Below are 23,480 nucleotides of genomic sequence, written 5' to 3'. Positions count from 1 at the left end.
ACTTTCAACCACTTTCCACTGAATCAACTTAAGAAGGACTTACATAATTCTCGGCTCTTTTAGCATATGTATTGTCACACACGGCAGATGGCTCCCCGCACGTTACATGAGTGTGTGGATTACGACAGTACTGGCAACGGTACAGTTTCCAAAGCATGTGCAAGGGGTTACGACAGTAGGGGAAAATGCCGCAAACCTGACAGTCACGTGCTAGAAAGTCGTCTGCTTCAGCAGCTCACACAAACTGGAACATTCAGGACAAGATCATAAACGTAGTGACGATTAAGGAAGCTGTTCAGAGGTCTACACTGTGTGAACGGGACGGAAGAGTTTAAGACAGGATCAGCAATATCTTCGAACGCTTCGCTGAATTTATCTAGCAGGAGTGATAAAAAGGCTACAGCACAGGCATCGATAAGGACCGATGTCACGGCTTCTTGGCTACAGGGATGTGTACCGAGCCTCACGAAAGTGCCTAGACTAGATCGACTGCTTTGTGCTTTTTGTGACCCTTCCTAGGAGCTTTATAACACACCCGAACTGAATATAATTCAGCTTTACGAATGTTTAGGTAGTAGATTTGGGACCTAGAGTGTTTAATCAGATATCGAGGAGGAGTACTGACGCTGCTCAGTGAGGAAGTGGGATGTGGCCAGGCTGTATTTTGTGTTGCCGTTTAAGATGTGAGAGTCACTCAAGTAGTAGAGAGGTTGTGGGACCTTGTTGCATAGTATTACTAAGGCATAGACTCGGTATCTGATGGCTGCGCGTCAGTGATTACCAAAATGAAGACTCCTTCGGGCCATCTACGAAATCACGTTGCTGGAATCGCGGCGGCTGTTTAGCAATACCCCAAAGGTGTTTTTTTAGTCTTCTAACTAAGGAGCGTTTACTTTAGAGTCGTCTGTCAAGATGTCAGCTCACCACCAGGTAATGGACTCATCAGTGGCCATGGGAAGATTAGAAATCAAACATCAGATGGCCGGCGTGGAAACCCGTCTTTCCGGACCGGGGAGGGAGAAGACGGTGATTCAGGACGGACCCCACCTGAATGGATGTGTGCCACTCTCGCATCAAGTGGCCGGTCATAAGTATGGGGTAGATAAAGTAGGTCAGTGAGAAGCACATCTTTTCCTCTCTCATTTTGCTTTGTGATTTTGTTTCAACTGAATAACGCAACTTATGTGTTTTAATGGCTACTTTAATTTCATCATCACGACTGACAAAAAGTTTCATTTATTTTTTGGTCAGTTTTGTAAAACGTGGTGAGCAATAGTCCAAGACTGCGATACATATAACTGGCGGAGTGGCTCTGTGGCTAAGGATCTGCTCCTGTGGCTGGAAGGTTGCTGGTTCAAATCCTGCGGCCGGCAGAGGAATCCTACTCTGTTGGGCCCCTGAGCAAGGCCCTTAACCCCAGCTGCTCCAGGGCTGCCGTATAAATGGCTGACCCTGCGCTCTGACCCCAAGCTTCACTCCCTGTCTGTGTGTCTCATGGAGAGCTAGCTGGGGTATGCGAAAAGACAACTTGGAAATTGTATATGGCCAATAAAGTGATCTTCTCTTATATTTGCATAGACTACGTTAAGCAAACATTTCACTGTTAAGTGGGATGTGTTCATCCAGTGGAGGTGACCAAAAAACATGAATACACAATGAAAAGTTTCTAAAAGTAACTTTCTGCCCAAGTTGTTCAATTTTATTTACCTATTTAAAATATAAGAATTAAAATGCTGGAGCTGTTGTATTTGCATACTCTTTATGGGTTTTGAAAGTTGTAGCTTATGCTTCGCTGTATTCATACTCCTGGGTTTATAGTGTGGTTAATTATCTTTATCTTTTAACTAACACTCACCTCATTCTTCCTTTATGGAACATGTCTTTGAGGTGCCAGCCTGTTGGTGGCTCTGTCAATATTTTCTTCTGATAGTGTGTCCTTACTGCCTTGAAAAGTTCAGAGTCCAGAGATGCGTCTGTTTAATCTTTGAAAATGATCTCTTTACAGGCTGCTTAACATTTACATTCAGTAATATAGATGCTGGAAATAGCCTCCAGATTAGATTTTTCCAGTAACATTTCATTGGAAGTAGTCACTTACTCTTCAGAAGATGGCTTCCTGCAACTGTATAACCGCGCTGTTGTTAAAGCTCCAATGAGCAAAACAAACCCTCTTATTACAAGGTCTTCTAGCGCTGGCTTTAATAAGTATTACGATTCTCAGGTTTGTAAAGTTCCTGACAAACTAATTTCCTGCAGTACAGTTATTAGCAAGTACTATAACATTCAGTTACAATGGGTTTTTCCTGTATTTTCATATTGGACCTTAATCTCCTTTATAATTGGTTTTATTTTATCATTATACCATGTGGGCCATAACTATTCTCAAACTCATAATCGGGAAAACAAAAGTGTTCTGTTCCTCCAGTGCTTTGAATCCTATGCCTTTGCAATACATACAATACATCAGTTATTACATGGTGCAGCGGTACAGTCAGTTTTACTGTACATTGCTGGGTTTACCAGTTCAGTACTTTTTCAGTTCTTTAATAGCATGCGGTTCCTGAGACCCCAGGCTTGTGGCTTTTTTTTACAAGTTTTATAATTAAAACTTGAGAGATTATTGTTCAGCAGGTTTAAATTATTATATATTTATCTATAAAATATATAAGTAAAGTGGATGATAACGAAATTCCTACTCTTCAACAGTTTATTGCAAAAAGTGTTATTATGCAACACATCTGTGCAGCCTATTTCCCATTACCACCCAGTTTAAATGGTCTTGCGAAGAAGTGTGAGTGAGAAGTCTGGTCAGGTAGAATTGTTAACGAGGTCCTGGTTGGCAGGAGATGGTTGGTTATACTGTGGTACATTAGACTTCAGCTCTATTTTACATACAGATACTGTAAATTCTGTGCTGAAAGTGATTGTATTATAAGACATTCAATGATTTCCGTTTCTGCATGTTAAGCCCATTCGAATAATAATAATAATTGATTTCCGAGTTTAATATCATTATTAACTGTTATGATTTTAAGCTTTGTACTTTTGATTCTTGTATATTGTGTACATCTCTGTTGTGTTGAGAGTGTCTGGATGATTATTTTAGGTGCTATTGAAAATAAACACAACCATGAAAGAGTTTAGGTTAAAATGTGTAACTGCTTGACTGCCGTACAGGTAAAACAGGCTCTACAACATGATCACTAGTGATCACTATCAACAGCAGGTTCTGCTTGAAGGGTTATTAATTAGCCAAAACACCCAGCAGCTGTGAGGCTAAGTGAAAAGCAGCTCATCTTGTTTCAGAAGTAGCCTGGTTATAGTGTTTTTAGCTGGCAAATTGCATTTTCTCACAACAAATCGGGAAGGGCAGTGGCAGATCAAATTCCATCTCATCTTCCATCCAGAGAGCTGTTTGAGGCTTCCAGTTGGGCCTTAGACTGACACAGGACTGAAAAGATGTTACTAAGATAGTTAATGTTTTGCTAATGGCTTCTGACCCACTTAATATTGTTCTGGACTTACATGCACATTTTGATATTGTCAATTATGGCATTCTGCTTGGTCAGATAGAAAGTTATCTATTGATCACTGGTACTTTTATTTGTCGGTTTGGCTACTATTTAGGTAACAGGAGCCAATTTGTACATCTTGTGTTTCAAATGTGATGTCCCAATCGCTTGTGGTGTTCCACAGAACTCAGTCCTGGAGTCCTTCCTGTATACCACCTAAAGGTTGTCTCTTGGTCACGGTAGTCACTCATGGTCTTGTGTTTCACTACTGTACTGATGATGCTCAGATTTACATGCTTACCAAGTCAGATACCATTGCTGTGATCTCTGCACTTTATTGGTGTTGTTTTGATAGTTTGAGATCCATTTTAAACTAAACAGTGACATGACTGAGGTTATGCTTATCATGTGCAGAGTGGGTGTCTTTAGTGTTATTGTTTTTACTCTGTTAAGGATACCAAATTCAAAATCTTGATGAAATTTGAAACCTTGCTGTTAGCCTGACTGTGTTTTTATGTGAAGTGCATGACAGGAACTTCACAAATGTATCTTTATTCCACCAGAGTAGCAGCAGTGTTTTGTTTAAAACCTCACTGTGCATGTACCGATACTGAAATAACAATACATTCCTTTATTTAAGATTCAACAAATGTAATGGCTTACTTACTGGTACTAACTGGGTTCAGCATGTCAAGAATTCTGTAGCTAAAACTACTCTGTAAATTAAGAGTGGGCTTAAGGTTTTTCTGATTATAGAGTATTGAAGGGCCTAACAGATTATTTTAAGGAATCTGTATGGTTTTACTCCACCTCTGAATCTGCGATCTGCTGATTCAGTCTTTACCCTGCCAAAGACTAGACTCTACACAGTGGGTGATAGATCCTTCTCCTGTTCACCACTGTTTATGTGGAACTCGCTGTCCAGTACAGATTCTGATACTATCAGTGTTTTTAAATGAGATATAAAGCGTTTTCACTATAGCTTTTAAAATATAATCAATTCTTTTTTCCTTTTCTCTTCTGTAATGTGCTTTGAGAAGTGCTCATAAACTAAATTGTATTTTTTTGGAACATACACAGTTAAAATAAAGAGCCAAGTGAATAGTGAATCAGGCTGATTTACAGAAAGAGATTCTTAAGCCTTTCATTTCATTAGAGAAGGTATTTTCATCTTTTTTTAAGGGGGCTTTTATGTCTGATTTAAAGCTTTCATCTGTCTTGGTGTTGGTTGTGCTGTGGGAGTAATTTTTGCAAGGGCTTTTGAAGGCCAGTTTGACCTTACTGATGAAACCAGTCGTTTAACCCCTGATGTGGCGATCATTTGAAGTGACCATAGAATGAAAACGTGTAGCTTATTGAATTAAAGAACCTTTACGAAGGCCTTATGTTTTAAAATTTCTATTTCTTTCTGACAGATAAGTCAGTCAGTATTATCAGAACAAAAAGAATTCACTGTTGAAAGTTTAAAGCTGCTTGTCTTTGAGGTTTGAGAAAAATAATTCCCGGTTAAGTGCTTGAGATACCTTGCATAAATACCTTCAAGAAACTGCCAGTCACCTATTACATCAACATCAGTGCCAGAGCTACTGTAATCTTTGTGTAGTTTTCCCTAAAATGGCTCTTGATGTGCAGCCTCTGTATGGCAGTAGATAACTTCAGGGGCTTTTTCATTCTTTGTGTTTCAGTAATTCCTCTGTAGGGAACTTGTTAATGATGTGATAGTGCAGATGAATGGATTTGTACCAAGGGCTTTTCAGAGATTATGAAATATAAAAGGTCAGTAGCTTGGAGATAAGTGACAAGATGAGATCATGTTCCTCACTACTTTGAATGATTTGTGTCAGTAGTGAGTCTTTTTCTCCACTAATCATGTGGAGCCAGCTATAAGGAAACCCTTCACCCTGTGCTGTAGGAACTGTGTACTTACTGTGTGCAGAATTGGTCATGGCAGTGATAGTTTAATATATTGCTTTATGATGTGAATGGGTAGATTACAGTTCTTATCCATTAATTTAAAGCTCCAGATTGAAGAACTCAATACTTATGTTTATCATAGTGTGTGTTCTATAGCTTTGGAGAACATGAGAAAAGTTACAAATGCGAAGAGACCATGTGGCCCATTAGGCCCATTTGGTGGTTAGTAGCTTATTGATCCAATGATCTCATGCAGTCATGTTTCAGTCTTGAGGGAAGCCAAAGTATTGGCTTTAACCTCATATCTGGGTAACTGTCTTCCATAATCCCACACCCCTTTGGGGAAAAGAAGTGCTTCCTGTTCTCACTTTTAAATGTACATCCACATAGTTTCCACTGAAGTCCCAGGATGCTTCTTGTTACTCTTCTCTGTTCTGATTCCAGAGCAGTAATATGTTTTCTGTAGCATTGTGACCAAAATTGTACACAACATTCTGTTTGAGACTTAACTAGGCATAACTAGAATGTATTGAAAATGATTTTTTTTTTGTTGTAATCAAAGACCTCTGAAAATAAATGTATGTATTTCTTGGTTGCTAGGTACATAATTCTCTCTTTAATGCTATTTTCCCTACACAGATGACATTGCAGTGCTGAGCAATTAAATTGAAAGGCATTTCTAGGCCTAAATGGCTGAAAGCTATTACTGTGTTACAGGTGAAGAAAAGAATGCCTTTCCTTTCTGTATTAGAGAATGCTTCAGGGAGTGTACACTATGCTGGCAACAGATGATGTAAGTGTGCAGGCAGGGTATTTACATGTTCTGTTTGTTTCTATTACAGGTATCTTGCAACATCCAGATGGAACTGTTTTAAAGCAGCTACAGCCTCCTCCTCGTGGCCTGAGAGAGTTGCAGTTTTACAACAAGGTAAAGGACTACGCCTTCCTCAATGGATAAAAGCACCCTCCTTAATTGGTCAAAGTACACTGAAGCTTGTTAAGGGCAAAGATTGCTGTACGTTTTACAGTTTTAGCTCACCTGTAGTGACATTTTCTTACCCGATGTTACTAAAGAATACCGTTTACTCAAGGTGCTTGCATGAGCTATGAGATACTGAACTGTGTTTTGCCTTTCTGACCAGAACAATTAATCTCTTTCATATGTAAATTGTTGTCTTGCTGGGATGAAGATGTTAATGCTGTTAGTTTTGGTTTCCCCTTCTCTTGAAATGCAAAAGTAATACTTACCTATTTTAGATTGCCTTAGAGTTATGTTCATTTTAATGTGTTTTCAGACATCCAAAATTATGAAAAGATTTTTCTTCTGGAGTTGTTCTTTCTATGGCACTTTGAAATACGGATATTATAGTCCCTAGTTGATTAAGATATTAATTCTAAATATTTGGTTTCCTGTTCTGTCTTCTGATTGAGCTATCCTTCAGATGTACTCTGTTTAATATTGTTCAATATCTAAGTTAATATTGTTTATGAGAGTTAAAGCCGTAAAACTTTTTTTTTTCCTTTTGAAGCAAATAAAATGATTGGAGCCCTCACTTATTTGCCTTTAAAATTCAGTTAAAATGTTCTGTGTAGGCAAGTATTAAATTGTCTTGCATGTTGACGACTGGAAGAGCCTCTTTCATTAAAAGCATTCCCAGTCATCTAATAGTTTTTCTACTTTAACATTTCTGTGGCCTCCTACTGTGTTCCCTTGAAATACTCTATATAATATTTGTTCTACCCCACCCTCTACCCCCCATCCAAATTAATTAGGAGACTTTGAACCTGAAATTCCTGATTTATCTTTAGGGCTCCTTGCTATCTCCTTTATCAGTGTGATACAATCTGAAAGTGGCTCTGAAGGGAAGGATAATGCTATAAAACTAGAAGTAAATGAGACATCTGGAGATTTGAAAGGCTCATTTAAAACCTATGAGGAAGGATATACTAAGGAAGATGGATGTCCAAAGCCTTTGTTAACGGTATGATTCCCCTTTCAGTGTAACTGAATGGCTTACCTCTTTGTTAGAAAAGAGGGACTCCTTTGGAGTAAATCACTAATGGAGCTTTAGGAATAGCTCCACTGGAATTGGGATCTTTAAACAGATGGTTCACTCATGATCTCTGAAGGTGAGAGAAGCCTTGCAGTATGTTTAGTGACACACAGTGATGGCAGTGGATGCAAAAATCATTTGGCTTCAAAGACGCCAAGACACTTGAAATTCAAAGGATCAGGTTCAGAACCATGTTTTGTTTGTGAGAAAAGTTAATAACTGCACTACTGGACGACCCCCACCAGTATTATAATTATAATCTTTCTTATTTTTATTATGCTGGATTTAGTCAATATACCACATTACTGTATATGTGAGAGAATTCAAACTATGGGTTGGACATTTATTTCCCATTGTCCCAGTGGCAGTGTTTGTCTGAATCTTTTAGTAGGCAACTATGTGATGTTTGTTGTTCGGGACAAGGTGAACGTACTTTTACTTTATACATCATCGTTTTCTCTGTAGTAAAACCGACTATACTATATTAAATGCACGAGAAGAGCAGTTTTCTTGACTTTTCCTGCAAAAAAATCAGGCCTCTTGGGTCTTTACAAAGGAAAACACATTGTTGTCTCTTAAATACAAGTGTTAATTCCAGCCTGTCTTTTGGAAAAAGTAGCTAAAAGTAAAATCCATGTTATCGGAAAGTCCACTGACACAAATAGAAATCAAACCAACTGTTGGATTAATTATTTAGTTGCTTGATGCTTTAGATGTTTTCCAAGGTTAAGCTGTAAATCATGTTACTTTCTGAAGTCTAGAATGATTGTTTTCAGGGCCCCTTGTAAATTAAACACAAAATGGACTGTGATGAATCACAGCAGCTTCTAGTCTTTGGGTATAGTGTTTTGGTTTTAGGAAATATTTTTATTTTGGCAACAAAGAGCAGGATGCCGCAATATAGTTCACATGTATACAAGTCTTGTTTATAGACTTGTTTACTGGAACACAGAGATACACCCTGTTTCTGTGTATGCTCAGACTGTGTCCATGCAAGCCTGTGAATTAGCATTCATTTTTGTATATCATTTTAAATATGTAAAAAATGAGTTTCGAATATAACTGTTTCTGGCATATATAGTTTTTATAAGAATTGTATTAAGTGCTGTTTATCATTTTATTTTGTGTATATGCTGAATTCATTAAGGTGATCCATCTTGTGTTTACCAAATGTTCGCAAATTCGGGAGAAATGCCAATATACCTGTTTGTGTTCTGCTTGTACTACACCTACTTGGACCCGTATAAATATTACTGTGTTCATTTCCCATTTTATGTTTTTTTGTACACTTTTGGAATTACTACAGTGCTCTGAAATCTAAGCAAACCTTACAAAATACCTTAAAAATTTAGACAGGCTGTGACTTTTCTGCTTAGTCTGTTAAAGCACAGAATCAAAGAAAATCTTTGCATAAAAACACTCGGGTAGAAACAGCCTAAATAAGTAGAATTTTTTGTCAAAGATTTAGTGCATAGAGAGTGATAGTATCATGTTTACTCTTATTGTATGCAGTTTTGATTAAAATTTTTCTCAATTACGCCTTTCGAAAGATGCACTTAATTTTGCACATGCACCCCTCATTAGATAAAAATGTTGTACATTTTGTGTAAAGGAGTTTTCATTGCCCTGTAGTAAAAGGAGGGTTGGCTTATGCATATGCCCCAAATACGCAACTATAAAAACTTGTCTAAATCTTGTTACTGTCCTGTCTCCACTGAACAAACACTTTTAACCCTTCTCTCAATGTTAGAGGAGTTCTGACAACCTGGAGATAAAGATATAGACTACAGGCAACCTTTTAAATGCATAATCTGCTGTTAGTGTGTTATTGTAAACCTCACTCTTAACAGACTTTTCTGCTGCTTGCACAGACATGCAGACATTTAACCATAACATATACATATTGGTTAAATAATTGTGAAATGTATTTAGTTCAACTGTTAGTTTTAGTTACAGTAAAAAAAAAAATGCCTGTGGAGATGTAAAAGCTTATCAGGTTGGTGATAGTTACTGAAATGGATGAGTGCTTGTTGGAAAGTAGATGGGGGTGTTTTGATTTTGTCACCTAGTGCTCAGTTTCTATTCTGTATTCCTCAGGTGTATGCTGAAGAATGCCGTGACCCTTTCTTCTCAGAGCTTCAGTACTATCTTCCTAAATATTATGGCACCTGGACACCGCCTGATGCACCCAATGGTAACCATTTCTATTTCAGAAGATGTATGGCATGTTTGGGTTTTATTTTTCTTCAGTCATTTAAGGTTTTGTTTTTTAATTAGAGAATGTAGGTTTTTCAGAAAAAAAGTGCAGTGGTTGCATTGGTTTACCTTTTTTAGCACCTAAGTAATTTTTAACCTTATGTTATTTTGATTTCTTCCTTAACCTTAAGGAGATGACTAGAGCTGGCCATGTGAGAACCCTTCTGATCTGTCTGCTTTGTGTTTTATTTCCCTCTTAAATGGATTGTTCCAGAAAATGTAATGAAAACGCTTGCAGATTAGCTTACGCTCAAAACACCATTGATCTGTATTCTCTTCCTTCCCCCTCCCTCCCCTGTCCTGTGTTTTATTGTCCGACTCTAGATCTGTACCTTAAGCTGGAAGACGTGACCCGCAGATTCAACAAGCCCTGTATTATGGATGTAAAGATAGGCCAGAGGAGTTACGACCCGTTTGCATCCAAGGAGAAAAAGGACCAGCAGATCAAGAAGTACCCGCTGATGGAAGAGATTGGCTTCCTCGTTTTGGGCATGAGAGTGAGTGCTTTGCTCTTTTCTGACTTCTGCTACAAGCTTTGAAGTCAAATGTTATTCTCTGTAGCTTCTAGGCTTCATCACCAGTTTTAGATGAGATGAAAAATATCCAGCACCTCAGCACCTGCCGCTCCAGAGCTGCTCAGAAAGGATGCAGGCTGAGTCCTGTGGACCACATGTCACCAGTTCATGCCGGGTCATTAGTCTTTGACGTGACTGATTCTCCCAGCTGGTGCTGCAGATTGGCCAAACAGTACCATGGTGGATGAGATAGAGGCTGGCCTGCCATTCCTTGCTCTCCCTGCAGGGGTGTCTGTGAATGGCACATCACTAACCAGAGAGGTGACACTGGCAAGTAAACATGGCTCCAGCAGAGGCGTGTCAGAGCCGAGCATGCATGGGTTCTCCCTGTGCAGTTGTAAACTAAGCCAATAAACTTTTAGCGCTCGAGAGTTCAAACTAAAAGTTATTTTTGTCGTGGAGGTAGTGTACTGTTTACCTTACATTTAAAAAGATTTTGACCTTCCATGCAGTTTGAAATGTACTTGTTCATATGAATCGCTTCCAGTCCTAAGGTGCAGTCTTCCTGGGCTTCTTTCCCGGCCTCCACACTTGTTTATGCGAGTACTGAACATCTGTTTTACTCTTGCACAGCTCCTGCTCTGTGCCTAAATAAAAGGAGGATGTTTTGCAGAAGTCTGGGCAGCAAGCCTGCTGCACAGTGTGTTTAGAGGAACAATTCTCTAGTTAATTACCACCAATAATCATAACACTCTAGCAGCATTTCTGTGAGGAATTGGGGGGAAGACGAGAAAAACAGGCAAGAGAATTGGATACAGTGATTTACAGTAGTGCAAATAGAGCAGTTCAGGAATGTCAAGTCTGAGATGTAATGGATTCGAACAGGCTGCTTAACTCTAATTTCAGTGATTTAATGACATTTCATTTCTCATCGGCAAAGTTGTCCTTTTAGACACCTCATCATTCCCAAGGTCATCGGCTTTATCAGTCTCGTGGAAGTTAAAGGCAATCGTGAAAAGCAATAATGTACAGTAATTCCTGTAATAAGTAATTACTTTTTCCAGTTTCAAAACCAGAATTTTCCTGGTGCACCCTTTGTGAGTTACAAGAATGAATCTATAACCAAACCATCTCTAGGCACTCGTGACTTGCGTCAAACTTCCTTCTTCGTGAAAGGAAGGGAGATTACACTACCTGTGTAAGATCATACAAGGTCATTTGGTTGCAGTTCAGTGTTTTGAAAAGACTGGAACTGAAAGAAGTTCCAGTTTTCAAGGGCCATTAGATCTTCATTCTTTCTCAGCTTTAGAGAGAGAGTGCAAATTTGTAGCCTTTCATGTAAGGCTCATGAAATATGCACCTCTGATTTAGCCCCTTGTAATTTGAAAAAGTCCAGCAAACCGTCACAGCAATCACTGGATTTTGCTTTAGATTCCTGACCCTTTAGCTAAAGAGTTTTTGTCAGCCCCTTTTCTCTTGAGATTCTGAGCACAATATTATGGGGGAGGTTTGGCAAATGTGTTAAATTGAAGCTGCTTGAGATAAATTTGTGTCAGCAAACAGGAACATGTTTTCCGAATCATGGACCAGCAGTGTCTAATTGTGGGGAACAGTCTGGCCTTCCTACTGAGTTAGCACATTGGAATGTTGCTAAATATGGCCCATGCTTTAGTGCTAGGTCTGTGTTAAAATATGCCTTTTAATTTCAGTCAGTTAAACCGAGTAAATGTGAATCTGTGTGTTGCTTTAAACAACCAGTGCAATGGGAAGATAGTTAAAATAAATTGAACATTACATATAAGAAGTTTTAATTGCTGCTGTGTTTATTGCTTTTATCTGTACCATCTGTGAATCATTAACATGTGAAAAGTGATTGTTTTAGCCCATAACAATGAGGGGCCTGGATAAAGAAGCAAAAAATTGAAACATTTTCCTGCATAGAGCAGGATACTAGATCAGTTTCATGCAATTTTCCATTATGGCCAATTGTTCTGTGGATTTGCTGAAATTATAGTGCCGAGATAACAGAAATGTAATCCACATACACCCCCGTATTGCAGCCAAATAAAGTTTGATCTGTACTAGAGCCTGCTTAAATCAATCTGGTGTTCTCAGAGGTAAAGGTTGCACTTCAATGAGCTAGTTATACCCTTGTAAAATGGTTTGTTATTGATATTCCTAGTACAGTGTTATTTGTACTAGAAGTGTTTTATAGATTTTTTTTGTACAGTGGGTTCATGTCTCCTCATTTCTTCTTTCATCCGTACAGAACAGAGATACAGAAAAGTCGCCAAGCTGCAGCAGTTGTTTGAATGAAAGGAAGAGGCTTTTGGGAGATTTAATTAGGGCCACGCTGTGTGGATGATGGAAGAAAGTAGTCTTAACATGTCCACATTAGACCTTTTCTTATTGATTTAGTTTATCACAGTCACAATGTTTAAGGCTTTAAGCTGAATGCCCCTTGAAAATATTGCGTTTCGATAGTTATTAAAGGATTATAGTCTTTTAGTCAATAGTCAAAATTGTCTTAAAAAAAGTTGATGAAGATCATTATTACATGGTGATATCATTATGTAATCCATTTCTCTACTCTGGCATTTGCAATACAATATTTATTTCCACGGGTATTTTCCGTTGTTAGAAACACAGTTTCCCATTTAATTTGCAATATTTAATTGTAACTGATTTATCAGTTTATCATTTGTCATGAATGATTAGTTCGGTTATATTTCTTAGAGTTAAAAACTCCACATTTTCCAAAGGAGTAACTTTAACACTTTATTTGGAGAGTCTTTCTCTAATCATTACGCTTGTTATTTTATAGAATATTTGACACATTCTACATTATGTGCACTTTCAGTGGTTGCTAATACATATCTTTTTAATAGTTTTAGAACGTGGAATGCAGTCTTTTTAGATGGATGAAATTAAAACGATCTTTGCAGGTCCTACTGCATGTTTGTCATTCCAGCTTTTTTTGTGTACTATTTATCAAGAACCTGAGGGATGGTTAGATTTACACTTCCCCATGTTATTATTGCTGAAAGCTTCAGAGATTTTCTTTCCTTTTATACATTTATACACAAGAATGGAATAAGATATGATCACTGTAAAATTTAAGTACAAAATAAATTATAGGCTGCAGGACATAAAAAGAAAATATTTTAGACAGGGCCCTGTTCTATCATAAAACCCCTAGCGATTTATTATGCTGTCCAGAAAATAAAGATGGAATCCATCCATCCATTTTCTAATCGCTTCATCTAATTCAGGGTGGCAGGGGAGCTGTAGCCTATCCTGGCAAGCAGCAGGAACAAGGCGAGACACATGCACATACTCACACCAGGGCAAATTTTCCCAGAAGCCAGTGAACCTACTACCATGTCTTGTTTTTTGTAATTTAGCAGTTTACATGTTTTTATGTATCATATTAAACGCATTCTCATCTTGTCTTTTTATCTGAGCAACAGGTAATGGTTTATTTTCTCTGTAGATTTGTCTTAGCAATTTATTACCTCTAACCCTTCTGAAGTTTTCCGTAATATCAGACTTTTTCCTGGCAGTATATCTGAATCTCAGGATATGATCTTGAAAAATATAGAACTAAAAAACAACCCCAAGGAAATATTACATATAATATCGAAATTATCTGCCAACATAGATAAAAAAAACCTGAATGGCTATGGTATCAATCCATAGGTCAGAATCGTTTCCTATCGATGTAGTCCCAGTTATAAACTTCTACCTTGATCTGTTCTGAGTTGAATCCAGATGCTGTCTGAAAACAGATGATGTAAGGTGATCATTTTACAGGACTGTAAAGGAAGCATTCTCACAGGGACAAGTGGAATTATACCTCCTGTGCACCATGTACTGTAGGTATGTTAGTGAACATGTTAGCTGCATATTTAAGTGCCGCTGCACTAATATACATTTTTAGACTTCCAGCTGTTCATTAGGACATAGATATCTTCTGTTAAGGTTCTCCCTTCATTTTATTAAATGCATTTTCTCCCAAAGCAGCAGGTGCCAAGTGGCATTGCACTCATATGGTGAAGAAAATGTGATGATTGATATCTTTAATCAACATCAGTGAAGAGCTTAAAAGATGTGCATGTTACATTGGTGCTTTGTATGAATTCCTGTGGCTGTAACTGGAAAGAGATAAATGACACTTAATGCTGCTGATTGATGAAACAATATACTGTCATTAAAAGCTTGATCCAGCCGTTTTCTAGGGATATGGTGCTCTGTTGTTGTGGGATTTCAATGTGGCAGGAAAGCTCAGTCCAGGAGATAAAGATGTTTGTGAATGCTTGATAGCTGTACAGCGGAAAGACTGAAAACAGCCAGCCGTTCTCCAGCTGGTTGTGAGCTGGACCCCAGGCATGCTGGCAAGGGGAGAGACGATGGCAGAACATGTTTCTCAATCCTGTGCCAGGGCATGAGCTCACTTTGGAGCAGGCTGCATGCCCAGAACTTTGACCTCCCCCTGTGGCTGCTGACAGAAGTGACCTGTTCCTGCCAGTTGAAGTGCTGATTGTTGTGATATGGTGTGGATCGCTGCCCAGTAGAAAGCAAACCACAGTCATTAGGCACGGCAGCTAATTTTTGATAATGGGATCCATTTGCAGTGGACTTCAGGATCCTTTTTTGATTGTTTTTTCTAGCTACTGTAAAACACATTTTGGTACTTTCAATTTTAAATGAAAATGAATGGTGCATTTCTGTATGCTGATGCACTGTAATTTGGTTCTTGGAAGCAGAAAGTGGCAGAAAATGTCAGCATTCCTTGTGTCAGTTTTCCACTAGGGGGAGACATCTGTCTTGATTTTGATCTAGTCTGGTGCATTCTGTATTCATCACCATAATACAAAATTCACAATATTCTGGCTAGGGCCCCACAAGAATTTCATATTTTTAAATGGATAAAATCCTCAATATGCTGTATTCTTTAGTATGCATATTTACAGTTTCCTGAATCCGTTTTTTCATATTATTAAAATGTAAAAATATAAAAGCAACAGAACCAGGATCGTTGTTACTTGATGTTTATCTAGGAATTGTCCATCATATACCATAAGATGACTCAGAAGTCAGTCACTTGATCATTTATTGTCCATCCATGTGCATTTTCCTTTATTTCCTTCACCTGAGCTGATTTAAGTTAACTTAAATTGTCCAACCACTATGAAATTGAAATTCTGAGAGAAATTGGTTTCTTTTTGTTTTGACAACTAAATGGTTCCCTCCCTTTTCCCTGAATCATCCTGACAAATTCAAACACCTGCTGTTTGGGTTCTATGAGTGGAACAGTAAATTAGCTCAGTTCAATCCAGCTATGTGTACAAACTTACCTCTCAGTCGTTGCATTGAGTAATTTAGATAAAGCTAGAAGGCATATTTGAAGAATTCCAGATTTGATGTTCTTGAGACTAAATGAAGATTAAAGATTGAGTCATGCTGTGCTGGACCGACATGAGAGAGAGAGAAAATGAGAAAGCAAGAGAACAGGTTGACTGGAGAAAAAAGCCACAACCTAACCTGTTCAAAAACATATACCGCTCACAGCTGGACACCACATGGTTATGTAAAACTCAATCCACAAGAAAATAACTCTTGACATCTTGTCTCTTTTCTTCCAGGTATATCAAGTGAGCACTGACAGTTACGAGACCCATGACCAGCACTATGGAAGGGGTTTAGTAAAAGACACTATAAAGGATGGTAAGGAAGTGTAAAGAGTAGTTGTTTTTCTTGGAACTAATTTGGATTAATGTGTTCATAGGCTGCTGGGTGAAATACAAAACTGCGAATCTCCATTTAATATATCCACTGGATCATTATAGTCATGCTAGGAGTGTCTCTTTTTTTGTGATCAGCATTTCATAAACATCAAATAGGAACAAAAATCAACACTAACATTACAGTACCATCACGGTCTACAATTTTATCCAAAGATTATGACACATGCTTTAAGACGCTTGAATATAGAATCGATTAGATGTATATTTATTATTTTAGGAAACAATCATATTTCTAATAGCTGTTTAAATATCTTCCCAAGCCTGGGATTGTCTCTTGAAAATGAGGTACAATACATACAATACAATACATTAACCAGAAGTGTCCAGTTCTGGTCCTGGAGGCTGGAGGACCAGTCTGTCTGGATGTTTTCATTTCACTGCTGCTCTTAAACAGCTAAACTAATTTAGTTAAACAGCTTCTCCCAGCTCTTCAGGTGCTGCTGCTTTAAAGAGACCTTGAAAACCTGCAGACATACCAGCCCTCCGTGACCAGAATTGCACACCCCTCCATTAAACTGTCTGCTTCAAGACCTAAGACTGGAGTCAGCATTAATTTGAGTTTGTTGAAGTTGCAGAGCACTATTGCACTTTTCTTGAAACTTTACAGATTTACTTTATTGCTCTTTGGCACATTCTTGTAGCATGTATTTTTACTGCAGTCTGTCAGATCTTCAAATACTGCCTGAAAAACAAGATTTTAACCCCTAAGAAATGGCCTTTCCTTCCCCTCCAGCTGCAGCACTAAAGAAAAATGTTTTTGATCTCTGATCCCCATAGGTTTAGCCAAATTCTTCTTCAATGGGAACAACATCCGAAAAGATGCCATAGTTGTCAGCATTCAGAAAGTTCAGAAGATACTGCAGTGGTTTGAGGGACAGAGCCAATTAAATTTTTATGCAAGCTCTTTGCTGTTTGTGTATGAGGGCTTGCCTCAGCCAACAGCTCCGGAGCTGCTCGATGGAAGTCTGGCGGAGAAGACGGCTCTTCCCAAAGGATGTCCGCCAGATGGAGAAGTCCTGGAGTGCAACAATAATGTCCGTGTAATCGACTCCACAGAGAATGGGAGGATGACAGCTTCCCTTGGCCAGAGCCTGTCAAACATGTACGCGCTCCACAAGAAGGGCTGTTCCAAGGGCCATCACAGCGGCGTTCCCTCGGAAACCAGCAATGCCCCGCAGGACAATGGCGTGTGGAAGCGCACGCCTCGCCTCTCGCTGGAGCAGCCTAACCGTAATGATATCAAACTCGATAAGGAAAGGCAGCTGAATCCAGCCGAGGTGCAGAAAAGGAACGAAGTGGAAGTGAGAATGATAGACTTTGCTCACGTCTTTCCCAGTAACACCAGAGACGAGGGGTACATCTTCGGGCTCAGAAACCTACTGTGTGTGCTGCAGCAAATCCTAAGTGATTAAAACTCAGCCGCCATAGTAAAGGGATAAAGAGGCGGCCATCATGCAAAGAAATCTGCACTAGCAGTGATGCATAACCTTTCGGTAAATCTCTGTGTATTACATGTGCTTGTTTTGTACTTCTGGTAACAATAGTTTAATTTTATAAGTATCGTACTCAGGTAAATGACTACATATTGACATGAATTTTGATTACGAAAAGCTTAGACCAGTGTGGAGAGTCCTTGCAGACAAGTCTGGAAGTTTGTCCAGATGCTTGTTTTGTGTCAGAGGACTTGGCAGTTCCTGATCATGACCTGCACGATGAATTCGAGCTTTACTGAAATCTGCTGTAATTCATTTGTGTGCTTTCTGCTTTCGAAATAATCCCAAAACACTGAAGAAACTACTGATTTTTTTTTGTAATTTATTCATAGCCGTTTTTATTTATACTTTCATTAAAAGCTACCAAAAATCAAGTAAGGTAAATATATGTAGGGTTATATTCTTCTATCATTTTTGTTTGTTGCCAAAATAACTGTCTTTTCTTCTGCCAAGCTTTAGAAGGAGGGTGGTGACAAATAGAAGCGCTTTCTGGGCTGGAGATTCTTTTTAATGTATATGAATGGGTTTCATTCTTTTAGGATATTTATATTAACATTGTTTTACTGTAACTAAATGAAATATGCTGCTGTGATATTTAAGGAATATTATCAGGACTGAGACTTGACTTTGAAGCTGGATTGTGGTATAGGAATGATTTCTTAGACTAGGTATTGTTGCCTAAATGCAAAAAGTTTTTTTTTTAAAACAATCAGATTTAATTGAAGGGGGTTGGGGTGATTAAGTAAGTAAATATTTGCTAATGGTAAGAGAACCAATGGACTTGATCACAAAAAGGGGCTCAATAAAGTAATTATTTTTGTCTCTTTCTGAGCCTCTCCAAAGCTGGTCAAGTGTCTGTTTTTCATGTTGACTCATACCTCGTAGTTGGCCGCAGATAACATGAATGTGACAAATTCTTACTGGAATAAGTGAGGCTGAATTTTATTTTTCTTTCCAGCTTTTGTTCTGACAGCCATATGTCTTTCTGGCTGCAAATGAACTCCCTCTGAGTCCCCAGCTACTAAATCCTCTTCAATGAGATCTCTGTGGGGGCCTTCTACAAGTGTGACTGTATTCTTGAATTCTGGTGTGTTACCAATAGCACAACAATATTTTAGGACAACTAGGTATTGATAAAAAAAGTATAGGAGATCATGTGAAACAATGCACTTATCACATCTCTTTGTCCTTGTTCTTCCTTAAAATCTGTAGTGGAGTGAGAAAAAAATAATAAGCTGATTTTAACAAAACTTTAAATATACTTACCTATAGGTAAATTTAATTTAGCATGTATATCAGTGAACTTATTTTTGCTTTCAAATATAATTATGAATTGCATAATTAACAGAAGCATTGGCGTAATATTTCTACAGTTTCTTTTTGACTTTATTCCATCATAAGAATTACAGTCTTTTATACATAGTATTGACCGAATAAAAGATTCAAAGGAAAATAATTGCTTTCTTATAGAATAATAATCAAGGTAACAGCACGGTAAGTAACGTTTAATATTATAATTGGAATAAGAGTAATGTACTCTTTAAAGTGTACTGATCTGTTGTACAGTAGTTCCCAACAGCTCCTGTATTTGACTTCTTTCTCATTTCTTATATATATATTACAGAAATGTCGGAATGTAGAACTGCTCTTAATGTTCAGATTTCAAGTTAGTTTTTTTTCCTGTCCTTGCTGTCTGAATGCTTGGACCTAGTTTTTAAGGCAGCTGTGTTAACTATCTGAAAGCGTCTGTGAACTGGACTCTCTGGGCCCCTATAGTTAAAACACTCCGGCACTTGAATCCATGGTGCTTCCTTTAAGGGGATTTAAGCATCAGTGTTTTAAGTACTGTTAGCTATGTATAGGGGAGCTGGCTTGCTACAAAGCCAGAGAACTTGAATAGACATTCGTTAAAATGTCCATTATTTTTAAAAGAATATAAATATACAGTGCATTAACTGCTGTTCAACTTGACCATGTTTTCCTATATTGTTCTGAAAACCTGCTTATTGCTCAATCAGTGTATGATTACTTTTGAATTGTTAGTTTTGAAAAATGAAAATCCCATACATGATTTGAAATCTTGATCTGCCCATGTGAAAGAAGGCTTGAATAGAAAATACACGTTTCAAAAGTAAAGGGGCAGCCTTTGCTTTAAAAAATGAAATATGTCCTAGTGTTATTTTTATTTTTCTGTAATTTTTTAAGAAGTTTTTCTGAAGTTTCTTAAAAAGACTTTTTAAAGAAAAGTGCTGTGTTAGAGTAAAAAAAAAAAGTGCTTTTAATCTTTGATTTAAGCAAAGGTTTTGTCTTAAGACAGCCGTGAGAAAATGTTATTTGGCAAATTTGCAGATGATGGGGTCCCTCTGAAATGTTCTTATTGCAGCTCTTTTCAAAATCCTGGTGCAAAGACAAACCTATTCTCAATGTAAAAGTGCATATACATTGTACAGTATATCAGCAGGGTGGTCTGTTAATGCAGCTTTGTTTCTGACATTTATATGCAGTCTTTCTCTAGAATTGCTTTAAATATTGTATTTTTTTTTGTTTTCAGTCAATTTTTTTTTTCATTGGTTAACTTAATGTCCTAAGTTGTTCAGTTTTATGAAGGTAACCATTTGAAGCAACTATTGACACTTGTGCTCTTTTGGTTCATAAACCTCACTGAAACAAATGCATATACAATAGGAGTCTGTTTGCCCTTTAGATGTGAATAACCTAAGGATTTTCCTTGAGTATCTCAATGGTATTAGCTGTTACTGCCATATACCTGATACAAAATTTGAAAATCCACCAAGTAGTGCACAGAGGCACTTTAGTACTATTGGGAATGGACTGGATCTCTAAGTAATTGAATAGAGCAGGGCTCAAGATTAGCATCAGGTGGTCTGTACTTATTAGGATTTGGACCAAAATAATTGAAAAATACAGCTTGTGCTCATTTTAGAATCATGTTTAACCAAAATATTAATATAGACAACTCTGAGCCCTGGTATCTCACGAGTTGTGTTTTCTGGAATATGCAGTTTAAGATCAGCTGTGTTTAAATGCTTTCCGTCTGATTTAACCCTCTTTGTCCCAGTCAGTGTTTTTTCTTTTACCCAAATTGTCTGTATTCTGATTGTGAATACTTGATGCCTCTTCTTTGGGCTCTTTTAAACATGCAGGGGGGGAAGTATTATTGTGTAATTGCTTTGATTTCCTTTTAATCCAATTTAAATGATGTAATTGCCTACTTTTGTAAATGAAATATGATAAATAATATTTAGATAAAACAATGGCTGTATATTTAGCAGATTTAAATTACTAATAAAATTACTTCCAACAAAATGTTTGCTGTCAGCTTAACTTTGTGGTTGATAAAAGGGTTCCTTGGCTGAATGCTAAATAGTTTTTTAAAGCTTTTCCCAAAAGCAGTTTACATATGACGGGTAATTCAGTTTCATTTCCTTGTTTGTTACAGTAAGCCTGTGAGGTTTGGTGACCTGAATCGAAATGAAGTGCCGTAAAGTTTGGAAAGAGGGGCTGTGTCTGTGTGAGACGGTGTGCTTGACTTTGGGAGAACTGGAGAATCTTAGCCGCGAGCCTGGTGTGTCCTGGGAACGGGCACTGAAGACACTCTTTTCACTCGGGCGTCTTCAGCTGCCTGGTCGCTGGGTGGACCCCTGCCCACACCCCCTTCTTCAAGGGCTGCCTGGCCTCGTACCCCCAGGGAACTGCTGAGCACATGGAAAAGACTGTTCAACTTCTAGATTGGTTTCTTTGTTTTATTTTTAAAAGACATGCAAAGCTTAGACCAGTGTGGACAGTCTGCACCCTTTGAAACTGCTAATTAATCAAGAGTGTTATAGAATAGTTCAGGTGGGGAGCTGCGTCAGCATGCGTAGGCTGCAAAGGAACAAGTAATAATAGGTTTATTCCATGCTGAGAAGAACGAAAACGCAACGTTTTGGCCGTGGAGCCTTCTTCAAGTGTGAGTGTGAAGAAGGCCCCACAGCCGAAACTTTGTTTTCTTTCTTCTTTTTTTCAGCATGGAATAAACCTATTGTTCCTTTGTGTTATAGAGTAGTACACTGGAAAGATTGAGCAAAGATGATTTATTTCTCTATAGTTTGATTACTTTGTAGGCACAAGGGGACTCAATGTTGATATCGCCAGATTTAAAGACACCCTGCTGAGTCTCCGATATTGACTATATATCTTTCCTTAACACTTTACAGCTTCAGAAGGCAGGACTGTGAATCTACTGTATTTATGTATTTTTAAGTATCTTAAATGCAGCTAAATACTTAAAGCCACAGTCATTTAATTTTAATGCACGGTGGTCCAGGAAAAGTCCTTCTTTTTAATCAGTTTTTTAGTGATTCATCATTTATTAAAATCCCCTAGCTTATATGGTAAAAGCAAGTGTAGATATTTTGCATTAAGTCTACCACTACTGGCTTGTGGGATTTGAAAGCATCCCTAGACTGCTGTTTTTCAGGTTGCTGCAGGAAATGTTGAGAATGAGGATGATTGACACAATCTTCCTTTTTAGGCCATGAAGAAAAGTGGAAGTAATTAAATAATAATTCTCATTAGGGTTCTGTGTTTTATTTAAACAAATCAGCCAAGGAACTCAACTACACTTCGCTGTGCTGTTAGAGAATGGTGATTTAATTTGTTCTCTGAAACTTTGTGACAGAAGAACATGTCAATTCTATGAATGGTTTAAAGATGAGATTAAATTCTCAGATTAAATTTGTGACTGTCTGTTACAGAGTCATACCTCCTCAGTGCTGCTGTACAATTACTACCTTTTCTGATATTTTAAGAAATCCTTTGCCCCACACGAGCCACCCTGGATGTAACCATTCTGAGTTGGCTACATCAAAATCAGTTACGAAAACAATGCATATTCATCCACTAGATGGTGCCAAAACCTCTCAGTCCTCTTACACATTTGTTAATGCGTATCAATAGAACAATCTACATGTGGAAAGGAAAAAAAGTAATTATACTGTGTCCATGTCCCAAGAATAGGTTAAAATAACCCTTAAATACAAATAGTATATTTATTTTTATGACATCCACAAATATAAAATATATGACACATATATATTTATATCCAGGTGGATGCTGCACATTTGTGGTGGTGGGGGGTTCCCATTACCTGTAAAGCGCTTTGAGTGGAGTGTCCAGAAAAGTGCTATATAAGTATTAAGCAATTGTTATTATAATTATATGTTATATGCTGTAATATAAAATACATAATTTGTCTCTGCATATTTATGTTTCAGTAATACTGGACAACTCTATTTAAGCTTAATAATTGTCCAACTCTAGTTCCAATAGATACAGTCCTGAAAGTATTCCACAGAGGAGAATAGATTTTTCATAATCACTCTGCTCTTAATAATTGAGTTTTCATGGCCCCTGAACAAAAAAATGAAATTACATTAATTCATCTCACATTGATGCTGTGCTTTGCCTATAACTTGCCTTTCTGATTGAATTACAGAAGTCAAAATGATCTTGTCAGTGTGCAGTGTAACAGGAGATACATTTTCCTCTCCCTTTGGAATATAACAAGTTCTTTTGTGCGTTTCTTTATATGACCTGTGACTTTCTGAATTACAGCAAACCAAACTATCCTCTTTTATGTTCCCCTTTGAAACCTGCTTTATTTTTAAACATTTAGAACAGCTAAGTGCAAACACGAAACCTTTTTGTTTCAAGCTTCGGAGTTAAAAAACTGGACTTTAGTTGTTATGCTCCAAACGTCCTGCCATGAGACAGTGCTATGAAAAGATTTTGTGTCCTTGAAACACAGGGTTCTGACGGGTCGCTACTCCGGTGTGCCTGTTGGATGGGATTCATGTCCAGAGAGGAAGCCTCTGGCTCCATCTGCTGTAAACCCTGAGTGAGAATATGTAATGAGGAGAAGACTGCT

At 37.9% G+C, this 23,480-nt stretch overlaps 1 protein-coding gene across 2 annotated transcripts; it reads left to right on the top strand.

The window, feature by feature from the left end:
* Positions 1-201: 201 nt before the first annotated feature.
* ipmkb (inositol polyphosphate multikinase b) lies at positions 202-22,179 on the top strand. 2 transcript variants are annotated; one of them, XR_001478401.2, is made up of 7 exons: positions 202-1,111; positions 6,269-6,354; positions 9,578-9,674; positions 10,061-10,233; positions 15,897-15,978; positions 16,836-17,551; positions 21,012-22,179. XR_001478401.2 is itself a non-coding variant. In XM_006630478.3 (6 exons), the coding sequence occupies exons 1-6, from the start codon at positions 913-915 to the stop codon at positions 17,468-17,470; spliced, it is 1,272 nt and encodes a 423-aa protein (XP_006630541.2). In that variant the 5' UTR covers positions 202-912; the 3' UTR covers positions 17,471-20,878. The 2 variants fall into 2 exon arrangements, 1 of the variants encoding a protein (XP_006630541.2); XM_006630478.3 differs by lacking the exon at positions 21,012-22,179 and having other exon boundaries at positions 16,836-20,878.
* The last annotated feature ends 1,301 nt before the right edge of the window (positions 22,180-23,480 follow it).

Source organism: Lepisosteus oculatus, chromosome 4 (assembly GCF_040954835.1).
Source record: "Lepisosteus oculatus isolate fLepOcu1 chromosome 4, fLepOcu1.hap2, whole genome shotgun sequence".
In the NCBI taxonomy this organism is placed as follows: domain Eukaryota; kingdom Metazoa; phylum Chordata; class Actinopteri; order Semionotiformes; family Lepisosteidae; genus Lepisosteus; species Lepisosteus oculatus.
The sequence above is the reverse complement of the archived record's forward strand: the minus strand, read 5'-3'. Positions and strand labels throughout refer to the sequence as shown.